This window comes from Acipenser ruthenus, chromosome 6, assembly GCF_902713425.1.
Source record: "Acipenser ruthenus chromosome 6, fAciRut3.2 maternal haplotype, whole genome shotgun sequence".
Taxonomy (NCBI): domain Eukaryota; kingdom Metazoa; phylum Chordata; class Actinopteri; order Acipenseriformes; family Acipenseridae; genus Acipenser; species Acipenser ruthenus.
Genome location: NC_081194.1, coordinates 37,091,699 through 37,104,422, shown reverse-complemented (window position 1 = coordinate 37,104,422; position 12,724 = coordinate 37,091,699). Strand labels below are relative to the sequence as shown.

Sequence of the window (12,724 nt, the reverse complement as noted above, 5' to 3'; positions counted from 1 at the left end):
GCTTATTGATCCCAGAATCTCATCAAGCAGCTTCTTGAAAGATCCCAGGGTGTCAGCTTCAACAACATTACTGATGAGTTGGTTCCAGACCCTCACAATTCTCTGTGTAAAAAATTGCCTCCTATTTTCTGTTCTGAACGCCCCTTTATCTAATCTCCATTTGTGACCCCTGGTCCTTGTTTCTTTTTTCAGGTAAAAAAAGTCCCCTGGGTTGACATTGTCTATACATTTTAGAATTTTGAATGCATGAATCAGATCACCACGTAGTCTTCTTTGTTCAAGACTGAATAGATTCAATTACGACATGCCTTTTAAACCCGGGATAATTCTGGTTGCTCTTCTTTGCACTCTTTCTAGAGTAGCAAGGGCAGCCATTGGCTCTTGTCTCTGACCTTCCCCGTGGCAGTGGTGAAGGACAGGCACTCTGCAAGTGACCACTACAATGAGCTTCCTCCCACTGCCTGAAGAGTCCTGTAGCAGAGCATTAAATACCACAAGGGCAATGTCAACAGTCTACTTAAGGTGAATAGTAGTCTGCTTAAGCGAATGAATACACATTACCAGTTGCATATTAAATATGAATGAGACTATTGTAGATATTCTGCCTGAAAACCAGACAGATTGAATGTTGAAATTTATCCCAAGAAAACCACAAGTTTGAAAGGCCATTGTTTATGCAAATGAGAGACCCTCTTTGGGCTCATGATTTACCCCGGTCAATTTCAGGATACTCCCTTTTAGAAACAAGATGTTTTCTGCTTGACTGCCATGCTTGCATTCTAATGTAATTATTTACTGTATTTATATTTTCTTATTTGATTTTGCTCTTATTTACTACTGACTTGATTGCATTTTATAACTGCTCTTATCTGCAATGTGAGATTTTGTAACAACTGTAAGTCACCCGTGTTAAGGGTGTCTGCTATGAAATAAATAAGAATAAATAATATCTTGAACAAAATCTAAACTAAAATCTGTTAGCACCAACTCCACATGCTTAGTTTTTTTCTTTAGTTGAATTCATATAAAAGTGGAAGGAGAGTAGTCTGAATTGGGTTGTGAGACTGCTCTGTCTCAACTCACACATTGAGCTCAGTAATGCCAGCCGTGAGTTGTTTCCAATCTCAGTGAAGTTGCATCTACAAAGGGAGGTGTTTTGTTGATCTCCCAGAACCTGCTTCTCCTGCTTTGAACTTCACCTAGACCCAACATGGCTGGGAACTCACTCACCTCCATGTTGTGGTCTGAGTTTGCCAATGGCTTTCTGACCTCTGTTTTAGTTATTCTGTCTTCATTATTTGAAAAGACTAAATCAAGGCATGCCTCCCCTCTAGTCGGTGCCTTGACAAATTGCGTTAGGAAGCAGTCATTTGTCATTTCCACCATTTCAATTTCGTCCGTCATGCTTTCCACCGGGTTTTCCCATTTTATATAGGGGAAGTTGAAATCTCCCTTTAGTATGGCTTCTCCTTTGCTACACGCATTTCTAATGTCATTGTATAACAGATTATTTTGCTTGGCATCTGAATTTGGCGGTCTATAGCATGCTCCTATGCCCTTTGAATTTTTGTCCATTATTCTGACCCATATTGATTCAGTGTTGTTTTCTTTGTCTTGATTTAACACCTGGGCTTCAAGACTATTTCTTATGTATAGTGCTACCCTCTGCCTCTTCTGTCCTGCCTGTCTTTCCTATACAGTGTGTACCCACTAATATTCTATTCATCTCTTTCACTCTCAGACAACCAAGTTTTTGTAACGCCTATGACATCGTAGTTACTTGTTAGTGCAGTAACTTCAAGTTCTAACGCTTTGTTTCTGAGACTTCTAGCATTTAGATAAATACATTTAATGGCTGTCTTACCTGAGTTGTTGCCCTTGATTTGATGTGGTCTCCCTTCTGTTTTTTTGTTTTCTCCCCCCTTTCAAGTTTAACCCTTTGCGGTCCATTGTCGGACCTGGTCCAACATTGCAATTATTCCTATCAGGTCCATTGTCAGACCCTGTCCGATATCATTTTAGAAATGCAAAAAACGGGTTTTAGTTGTTTTTTCTCCGGAAAAAGTCAAGAAAACCATTCAATGGCCGAGTGGGAACAACAAGAGCCGAGACAAGTCGAAAAAAAAAAAAAAAAAAAAAAAAAGGCGTATCTCATGAATAGTCATACATGGCCCTGGTATCAGATAACGGGGCGGTCATAAGTAAACAAGCTGGCTGATAGTAAGTCAGCGCACAGAGATAGCTGTCCATATGGTCCTTTACAAGGTGCTGGCAGTATCCCAGAAAATACCACAGTGTTGGTCTTGTCTTTTAATTTCCTTCCTAGCTCTCTGAATTTGTTTTGCAGGGATCTTGGCCTGTCTCTTCCAATGTTGTTTGTACCGATGTGGACGATTACTACCAGGTCGTCTCCTGTTCGTTCTAGGAGCCTGTCCACGTTCTCAGTGATGTGTGTGACAGGAAGGCAGCACACTGTTGTAGTAAGGGGGTCCAGACTGTGAACTGAACTTGCTGTGTTTCTCAATATGGAGTCCCCAACAATCATGACCTCCCTTCTTTTTGCTGCCTGGCCAGCACTGTTTATAGGGTCCTGGATGTTGTTCCTTTCGTTCTCTTGATGTTGGTTTTGGTCATCTAAATGTTGAAGTGGCTAAAATTTGTTGGATGTTATGATTACTGGTGGTTGTGTTTGACAAAGTTTATTTTTTTCCCTGCTTCTGCCTACCTGAACCCAGCTGTTTTGACCCTTTTCCATATCCCTGGTGGCTTTCAGTCTGCTAGGGGTGCAGACTTCCATGAATTGTGGGTGTGCCAGCTTCTCAAGCTCCTGTTGCTGTCTCCTTTCCTGCAGCTCCATTTCTATCATATTTACTAGTTTAAGCAATTCCTGGATCGTGCGGCACTTTACACACACTTGGTTGAGCTCTGCCTGGTTTTCTCGGATTTCCCACATCATGCAGGTGTGTGGCAAAGTGCCCCGCCCCTGTGTGCATTTGTGTGATCTGTGTTGTATGTTGGATGTTGCTTGTGTTAATGTCGGTGTATAGATTGGTACACGGGATATAAACGGGTCTGTGTTTCACGTGTATTTAAAAAGTGTAGATTTGTATTTAGGCACGAGGAGAGCACAAATCACTTCACGTGCTGGTTAAATGTAATATGTGAGCACGGGGTTGCACAGAATTAATTCACGTGCTGGGATTCAAGTGAATAATTAATTAGTAATTGAATCCCAGCACAATAGTATATATAGACGCACATTTCTTGCACTCAGGGTTAGGTGTTCAGAGAGTGGAGAACGGGTGAGAGAGAAGGAGTAAATCAGTAAGATCGTAAAAGTAAAGAGAAGTGTTTTGTTTGTACTCACCGTGTTTGTTTGTCTCTCCGTGCACCGTTTGTTTAGTGTTAATCCGTTTTGTCTGTCTGTTTATTTTGGCTATAGTGCCGTGTCCCGTGTTTTTGTGTTTCAAACCTTTTATTTTCTGTTTATTAAATGCTGAGCGCGATCACGCGCCCAGCTTATACCAAACCACATCTCTCTGTGTATTCCTTCCTGCTTCCGGTCTGACGCCACCCACTCTGGCCGTCTTTGTGACACGTGGTGTCTTCGTGGGATAGCCGCGCCTCCAAGCGTCAGACCAGGAGGGGTCTGGATTAAAAAAAAAAAAAAAAAAAAAGATTACAAATATTGTTTTGGGGGAAAAAAACAAAACAAAAAAAAAAATCAATGGCAGAAGACGCCATCAAACTGCGGGGCTGGTTCCTGGAGAATGCTGGGCTGGAGGCCCAGTCTCTGCCCATAGTCGTCCGGGTCCTGTGGATGATGGACAGTGAGAGATGGGAGGCATATCAGCAGGAACACACCCCAAACACCTTGGAGGAGGGTGTGGAGTTTGTCCTCAACTACCTGGAGGCAACCATAAATGGAACAGCAGCCCAGGTAGCAGGACCACCAGCAGAGGAGTACCTGCTGTCCCCATCTCCACCAGCAGAGGGTGAGTACCTGCTGTCCCCATCTCCACCAGCAGAGGGTGAGTACCTGCTGTCCCCATCTCCACCAGCAGAGGGTGAATGCCTGCTGGTTTTGCTTCCACAGCCCAAATGGGAGGAGCCTGAGCATCCACAGCCCAAATGGGAGGAGCCCAAGCGGAAGGAGCCCGAATGTCCTACGCCTGAGTGGGAGGAGCCCGAATGTCCTACGCCTGAGTGGGAGGAGCCCGAACGTCCTACGCCTGAGTGGGAGGAGCCCGAACGTCCTACGCCTGAGTGGGAGGAGCCCGAACGTCCTACGCCTGAGTGGGAGGAGCCCGAACGTCCTACGCCTGAGTGGGAGGAGCCCGAACGTCCTACGCCTGAGTGGGGGGAGCCCGAACGTCCACAGCCCAACAGGGAGGAGTCGGGGCGTCCACAGCCCAACAGGGAGGAGTCGGGGCGTCCACAGCCCAACAGGGAGGAGTCGGGGCGTCCACAGCCCAACAGGGAGGAGTCGGGGCGTCCACAGCCCAACAGGGAGGAGTCGGTGCGTCCACAGCCCAAAGGGAGGCAAGTCGGGGCTTCCACAGCCCTGGGACCCAAGCCACCAGCAGAGGGAAAATGCCTGCTGGTTCAGCCCCAAGAGCCAGAAGGGGAGGAGTTACAGGCTCAACCCCCTGAAAATTTTTGGGGGGGAGAAGGGCAGGATGCTGGTGTCCCCCAGCAGCCTCTCGCTATGCTGCTGAAGGCAGCACGGCGTGCACATGCCCAGCCGCCACAGCAGAGGGAGCCAGCACCGCCAGGAGCAGAGGAGCTGGAGCTGCCTCTACCTCCACCACCTCCAGGAGCAGAGGAGCAGGAGCTGCCTCTGCCTCCACCACCGCAAGGAGCAGAGGAGCAGGAGCTGCCTCTGCCTCCGCCACCACCACCGCAAGGAGCAGAGGAGCAGGAGCTGCCTCTGCCTCCGGCACCACCACCGCAAGGAGCAGAGGAGCAGGAGCTGCCTCTGCCTCCACCACCTCCAGGAGCAGAGGAGCAGGAGCTGCCTCTGCCTCCGCCACCACCACCGCAAGGAGCAGAGGAGCTGCCTCTGCCTCCGCCACCACCACCGCAAGGAGCAGAGGAGCTGGAGCTGCCTCTGCCTCCACCACCGCCAGGAGCAGAGGAGCAGGAGCTGCCTCTGCCTCCACCACCGCCAGGAGCAGAGGAGCTGGAGCTGCCTCTGCCTCCACCACCGCCCGGAGCAGAGGAGCAGGAGCTGCCTCTGCTGCCCGTACCTCCGCAGGGAGTACGGTGGCCGGAGCCCCAGAAAGGGGAGCTGCCGGCCACGAAGAAGGGGGAGGAGGTCTGGAGACCACTTTCCCCAGCAGCAGTTTCGCTGCAGGAGTTCTTGTGGCCGGAGCCCCACAGGAGGGAGCTGCCGGCCACGAAGAAGGGGGAGGAGGTCTGGAGACCACTTTCCCCAGCAGCAGTTTCGCTGCAGGAGTTCTTGTGGCCGGAGCCCCACAGGAGGGAGCTGCCGGCTACGAAGAAGGGGGAGGTCGGGGGACCACCTGCCCCCGCAGCTTTTTCGCTGCAGGACGGGACCAACAGGCTGTCAGCCGTGCCACTACCGGCAGGGGTGCTGACAGCATTGCCAGCCAAGGGCCCACTGAAGCCTCCCTTCCCAGCCCGAGACTTTGTTCTGGACTGCTGGGTTTTTAAGGGGGGAGGTGGCCGTTGAGGCCATGTGTGCTGCGCACAAGGGGGGGTATATGTGGCAAAGTGCCCCGCCCCTGTGTGCATTTGTGTGATCTGTGTTGTATGTTGGATGTTGCTTGTGTTAATGTCGGTGTATAGATTGGTACACGGGATATAAACGGGTCTGTGTTTCACGTGTATTTAAAAAGTGTAGATTTGTATTTAGGCACGAGGAGAGCACAAATCACTTCACGTGCTGGTTAAATGTAATATGTGAGCACGGGGTTGCACAGAATTAATTCACGTGCTGGGATTCAAGTGAATAATTAATTAGTAATTGAATCCCAGCACAATAGTATATATAGACGCACATTTCTTGCACTCAGGGTTAGGTGTTCAGAGAGTGGAGAACGGGTGAGAGAGAAGGAGTAAATCAGTAAGATCGTAAAAGTAAAGAGAAGTGTTTTGTTTGTACTCACCGTGTTTGTTTGTCTCTCCGTGCACCGTTTGTTTAGTGTTAATCCGTTTTGTCTGTCTGTTTATTTTGGCTATAGTGCCGTGTCCCGTGTTTTTGTGTTTCAAACCTTTTATTTTCTGTTTATTAAATGCTGAGCGCGATCACGCGCCCAGCTTATACCAAACCACATCTCTCTGTGTATTCCTTCCTGCTTCCGGTCTGACGCCACCCACTCTGGCCGTCTTTGTGACAAGGTGTCACAGATTACTGGCTTGAAGACCATGTTAACTTTTTTTTTTTTTTTTTTTTTTGAAGTTTAGTTTAGCTGTCAACATGCTTTCAAACTGCTTCTAACCGCTCTGTACTTTTCCACGACTGTACTTCTCTCACGCTGTCGCTTCCCACGCTATCGCTGGGAAGACTGCCTGCCTTTTGTTTATCTGTGTTGTGCTGCTGGAGCCGCCCCTCACCCGTGTCTCGGAACGGCGGCAAATTTGAATTTTGAGTTTCAGCTTGTTATCAGAAAAAGACACAAAACAATATGCTGCCCCCTCCAAGAGGAAGAGGAGGAGTGGCCTACCCCCCCAAAAAAGGAGCAGCTGTCCCTGGAAGAAAGGGAAGAAGCCAGTGCTAGTGCCAATGCCAAAAACAGCAGGAAAACAGCCCGGCCGAGGTGTGGCCAACTCCAGCACCACGACTGGTCCTAACTCCATCAGCAGGGGGAGAAGTGGAGCTCCCGCTGCCACCATCTTGGCCAGGGCCAAGACAGCATTGCCAGTAGCAGCCTGGCTGCTGGCAACATTGCCACCCATGGACTCCTTGTTGCCTCTGTTCTTGGCCCAAGACATTGAGAGAGACTTTTAGGATTTTAAAGGGGGGAGGTGGCCATTGAGGCCATGTGTGCTGTGCACAAGGGGGTGTATATGTGACCTTCGGCCCTCTGCGTATTTTGTGTGTTATGTTGCGTGTGGTGTATTAATGTTGGTGTATATGTATTGGTGCACAGGATATAATGGAGCTATGTAGCACGAGCAATTTAAATTGTATAGTTGTATTTAGGCACTAGGATTGCACAATCACTTCACATGCAGATAAAATAAGAACATAAGAACATAAGAAAATTTACAAACGAGAGGAGGCCATTCAGCCCATCTTGCTCGTTTGGTTGTTAGTAGCTTATTGATCCCAGAATCTCATCAAGCAGCTTCTTGAAGGATCCCAGGGTGTCAGCTTCAACAACATTACTAGGGAGTTGGTTCTAGACCCTCACAATTGTCTGTGTAAAAAAGTGCCTCCTATTTTCTGTTCTGAATGCCCCTTTATCTAATCTCCATTTGTGACCCCTGGTCCTTGTTTCTTTTTTCAGGTCAAAAAAGTCCCCTGGGTCGGCATTGTCTATACCTTTTAGGATGATCTGAATCAGATCACCGCATAGTCTTCTTTGTTCAAGACTGAATAGATTCAATTCTTTTAGCCTGTCTGCATACAACATGCCTTTTAAATGAGAAATGAGAAGCAGTGAATAACAGTAATTCTCTATGTGACAGCAGACGGCCCAATCTACATTCATGCATACTTTTCTTATATGCTATGGCAGGATAGCTTGGGTGGTTATGTCAGGCCAGGAAATGAAACGACAACACAGGCAAGTACTATGCAAGGAGATGCAAATATGCTTGTTTCTTTTATTAAATAAAATATTTAAACAAAAACAAAACACTCAAAATAAATGGCACATGAGCCAAAACAAGTCGACAAACAAATAATAAATTACAAGTATTGTGCTGGTGTTGAACTAGCACGCGTAGCAATTGTTTCCTTATTTCTTTTGTTTATCTCCTCTCTCGTACTCCCGTTCTCCACTCCTGAACACCCCCCATGCAGCCAAAGCTGTAGGTATTTTATATTATGGCCAAGGGATTAACTGGCTATTAATTATCTTATTACCCCTCTGCCATAGTTTGCACGAGTTTAATAAATCTGCGTGACTCTCAGCTAATTCAACAATCAGTAGCTGTTCATTCACACATTCTCACGAGAGTAAATACAAAAATACAAACAATAACAGCTTTTTGTCCACACTCCATTTTAATTAATAATACAAATACAAAATAAAACAAAACATAATATGCACAGGGGCAGGTGTACCCCGTCACATATGTATAATTGAGGTTGTATCTTTGCAAATATTTCTTTATGCTTTTTTCCTCAAATTGAGGGTGGAAAATTTGGACTGCTTCTTAAATTCAAAGGAATACAGTACTTTCATGTTCAATGTTATTAATAAATGTACCTCCTTTTTTCAATGTAGGAATCTTTAAGGCTCCTTATGATGGGCGATACTTCTTCAGTGCCATCTTGACTGGCCACAAGAATGAGAAGATTGAAGCCGTGCTCTCCAAGTCCAACTATGGGATTGCACGGGTGGACTCATCCGGATACCAGCCTGAGGGGCTGGAGAACAAACCTGTGGCTGAAACCAAGCCCACCCCAGGCTCCCTAGCCGTCTTCAACATCATCCTCCCGCTGAAGATTGGAGACACGGTCTGTATTGACCTGGTCATGGGCAAACTAGCACACTCTGATGAGCCGCTCACAATTTTCAACGGTGCACTTTTATACGAGGATGATGTGTAATACAACTTAACATGACAGAGGTCGACTGCTGTTTCTTTTACACCAATTCTTTAATTAAGAGGATAATAAAATGGCTAACAGTGGTCTATAATGTTTTCCTCAACACAAAAATACATGCAATGGCTGCCACTGAGATTTATTGTTATCCCACATGAGATAAAGACCTGCTAACTGATTCTGGAAGACATTAATATAAATGAGTTATATATGGTCTTCGTCACAAGCAATATACTAGCAAATGTGAGCATGGTAGGAATTAGCCTTCAGTTCTAAAAGATGTTCAACCCAAGAGTGCTGACATATATAATGTTATAATGAAGTCTTTACTTTGCAATTTGTACTGTAAACATGGATTATGAGATATTGCACTTGACACAAAAAGACCTCTGCTTTGTACATCATTCAATGATATTTTAACCACAAGAACAAAAGATGATCCAAATGTGTAAATAAAATTTAAAACAAAAAAAGTTTAGCCTCCCCACACACACAATAGGAACCAGAAGCAGGCAAACTCGGCTACTTTTTTTCAAAACTGGAAAATGAGGTACTTTGTAGAGCAGTCACAAGCGTTCAGATACTTGTGACCAGTTTACTTGATTTCACTGTATTTTGACAGAAAAAAGCCTGCCTGTCTTATTTTAATTTGACAATAATAGGGTTTTAAATCTATAAAAGAAGTTTTTAGCAGCACTGTTTTTTGTTTTATTTACACAATTGAGGTAGAATACCAGAGGAATTACCTGTCTTCAGAAGTCTTCAGTTAAATATATTTTAACAATAATCAATCTGAGATTCTCACAATTAAGAAAATATAATACTTGAGAATTCAATTACTTTTTATCATGCAAGTCAAAACTCCACTTTATAATGCTAATGGTTTGAATAGTAACATTGCCTTTGGGAAATGTAATGCAAAAAAAATAAAAAAAATAAATAATACTTGAAACAATCCAAGAGGTGTAGTAAACAGGTATGTGTGTGTACAATAATATTAAATACCTTATAACCCTAACTGTGGAGAACATATTTTATGGTTTCTACATAAGTGAGCTAATAATATATCTAACTGGAAACCATCAATTATTTTTGAAACCACATTGACTAAAGAAAATAATTTTTGTATGAAACATATTTGTATATATTTTTCTAAACTTTATTGGTCTCTCCCACAAAGATGGGAGTGTGAAAAAGTGCCTTGAGTGAATGCAATCAGGAAACAGGCAACTTATTGCCCCAATAAAGATGGTCTTACATTTGAACAAACCTCCCATAAACACCATGCTTGGGTGCCACATGAAGTAAAACTAGGTTAACCACAAATTTAAAGTACAATACATCCTAGCTACCATGTTGGGTTGCTACAGAGGGATTAGATCCACATTCATCTCTAAACAGTGCAGTTGTCCCACACCAATGTCTGTGTGCAGCTGGGTGAATTAAGAGTTAATAAGCAGTGTTGAAAAAAGAAAAAAGAAAAAAAAAATTTGGCCAAATCCTGCTTATTAGTCTTTTAAATTTGTGGGACAAATAAATACATTTGCATCTTTAGTGTTTATCTGACCTATTAGAATATAATTAAGGCCCTGTGAAAATCGCGATTTCACGGGCTGCGCGGAAGTCATGAAATTAGTCCAAAACCGCGATTTTTACAATATTCTTTTTTGTTGTGATGACATTTTTCTCTTTATTATTATTTTGGTAGTTGAAAGAGCCAATACAAAATACAAACCATCAATCCCAATTCCTTGCCCCCCCCCCATCATTCCCAGGGTGGCATCCCTTTTCTCCCAAGCCCACTGAGGACCCCGAAGATCTAGTTCAGACAGTGGTAGTTGTGGATGAGTTTAATAATGCTTTAATGTTGTCCGCCGCTGTTGCCCAGTCAGGCACAGTCCCCTCCCCAGCAGCATGCATCCGTGCGATAGAAAGCTCCAAATGCACAACATCAAGAAAAGCAAGTGACCACTGGCGCCAGGGAAGGGAGTGCGGAGGCTGCCAGCACAGTGCAATCATTCTCTTCAGAGCAGTAATGCCAGCCAGCCAAATGCGTTTCTGCTGCATAGACAAAATAAGCGATGAGTCATCATTCAACAAAAGGATCAGCGGAGAGCAGGGAATATTTTCCCCAAGAACATTGCACAGAGTTGAACAAACCTGCCCCCAGAACACGGCCACATCGGGACATTCCCACACCATATGAAAAAAGGTGCCTGTTGCTCCCTGGGGACACAGTGCACACACTGGGGTGTCAGTGAGTCCCATTAGAAAACATCTCCGAGGGGTTAAGTATATTCTATGAATAAAATAAAAATGGATCAACTGATGATTAGGATTTTTAGAAGCACAGATCAAATTGTTCCAAACAGTATCCCAAGAAATGTCCTCATTAACAGGAGGTAGGTCCCTATTCCAAATGACATTAATCATTAGTGGTTTATATGAGGCTGTCAGTAGAAGAGTATAGAGCGTGGATACCAGTCCGGTTGCCCTACCCCTTGCATTCAGTATATTGTGTAAAGGGTGAGACGGTAGTTCTGTGCCCCAGGGAACACCATAAGCACGCATAGCAGAGCGAAGGCGTAAATAAAAAAAAAGGATGTACCAGGCAAATGATACAGTGATTGGAGGACCTGGAATGTGCAAAGGTAGCTGTCTTTTTAATAACATCTGCTAGAGTGTGAATTCCCATATTAGACCAATGAGGAAAAGCAAAAGGGCGACCGCCAGATAGAAGGGCAGCATTGTGAAAGATGGGCGAGTGCGAGTACCACTGTGTTCCAATTTTAATATGTCTTTCCACCATTCGCCATACTGTGATCAAATAGGAGATAATCATAATTGACATTGTTTAAGGGAAATACCAGAATAAAGCAGGTCTTGTAATGAGAACATAAGAACATAAGAAAGTTTACAAATGAGAGGAGGCCATTCAGCCCATCTTGCTCGTTTGGTTGTTAGTAGCTTATTGATCCCAGAATCTCATCAAGCAGCTTCTTGAAGGATCCCAGGGTGTCAGCTTCAACAACATTACTGGGGAGTTGGTTCTAGACCCTCACAATTGTCTGTGTAAAAAAGTGCCTCCTATTTTCTGTTCTGAATGGCCCTTTATCTAATCTCCATTTGTGACCCCTGGTCCTTGTTTCTTTTTTCAGGTCAAAAAAGTCCCCTCGGTCGACATTGTAAAGTTTTAACATTACTTCCCTTGATTTAAATTCAACACTTCTCACAATATATCCAAGCATCTTGTTGGCCTTTTTTATAGCTTCCCCAAATTGTCTAAATGAAGACATTTCTGAGTCAACATAAACTCCTAGGTCTTTTTCATAGTTCCTTTCTTCAATTTCAGTATCTCCCATATGATATTTATAATGCACATTTTATTGCCTGCATGCAATACTTTACACTTTTCTCTATTAAATGTAATTTGCCATGTGTCTGCCCAGTTCTGAATGCTGTCTAGATCATTTTGAATGACCTTTGCTGCTGCAACAGTGTTTGCCACTCCTCCTATTTTTGTGTCATCTGCAAATTTAACAAGTTTGCTTACAATACCAGAATCTAAATCATTAATGTAGATTAGGAATAGCAGAGGACCTAATACTCATCCCTGTGGTACACCACTGGTTACCTCGCTCCATTTTGAGGTTTCTCCTCTAATCAGTACTTTCTGTTTTCTATATGTTAACCACTCCCTAATCCCTGTGCATGCATTTCCTTGAATCCCTTGATGTTTGTTAAGAACATAAGAAAGTTTACAAACGAGAGGAGGCCATTCAGCCCATCTTGCTCGTTTGGTTGTTAGGGAAGACTAGATTTTCTTCTAGTTGTCTCCAGGAGAGAGGCGCATTGGCCTCAAGCCATACTGCAGCCGGGCGCAATACAAATGACCAAAAAGATAATCCTCCTGCAGATTTTTCACAATGCAAAATATGGGGTTTGAGACCCGGCCGCTTACCCCTCCACAAAAATTTAGAG

At 44.4% G+C, this 12,724-nt stretch overlaps 1 protein-coding gene across 2 annotated transcripts in view; it reads left to right on the top strand.

Moving 5' to 3' along the window:
• The window catches only part of LOC117411587 (EMILIN-1-A-like), a 130,100-nt gene extending 117,764 nt beyond the window's left edge, over window positions 1-12,336 (top strand). The window contains exon 8 of one of the 2 annotated variants that reach the window (XM_034019245.3): window positions 8,421-12,336. In XM_034019245.3, the coding sequence (XP_033875136.3) occupies window positions 8,421-8,746 (326 nt within the window). In that variant the 3' untranslated portion in view covers window positions 8,747-12,336. The remainder of the gene's footprint in view (window positions 1-8,420) is intronic. The other variant, XM_034019244.3, reaches the window with a different exon arrangement.
• The last annotated feature ends 388 nt before the right edge of the window (window positions 12,337-12,724 follow it).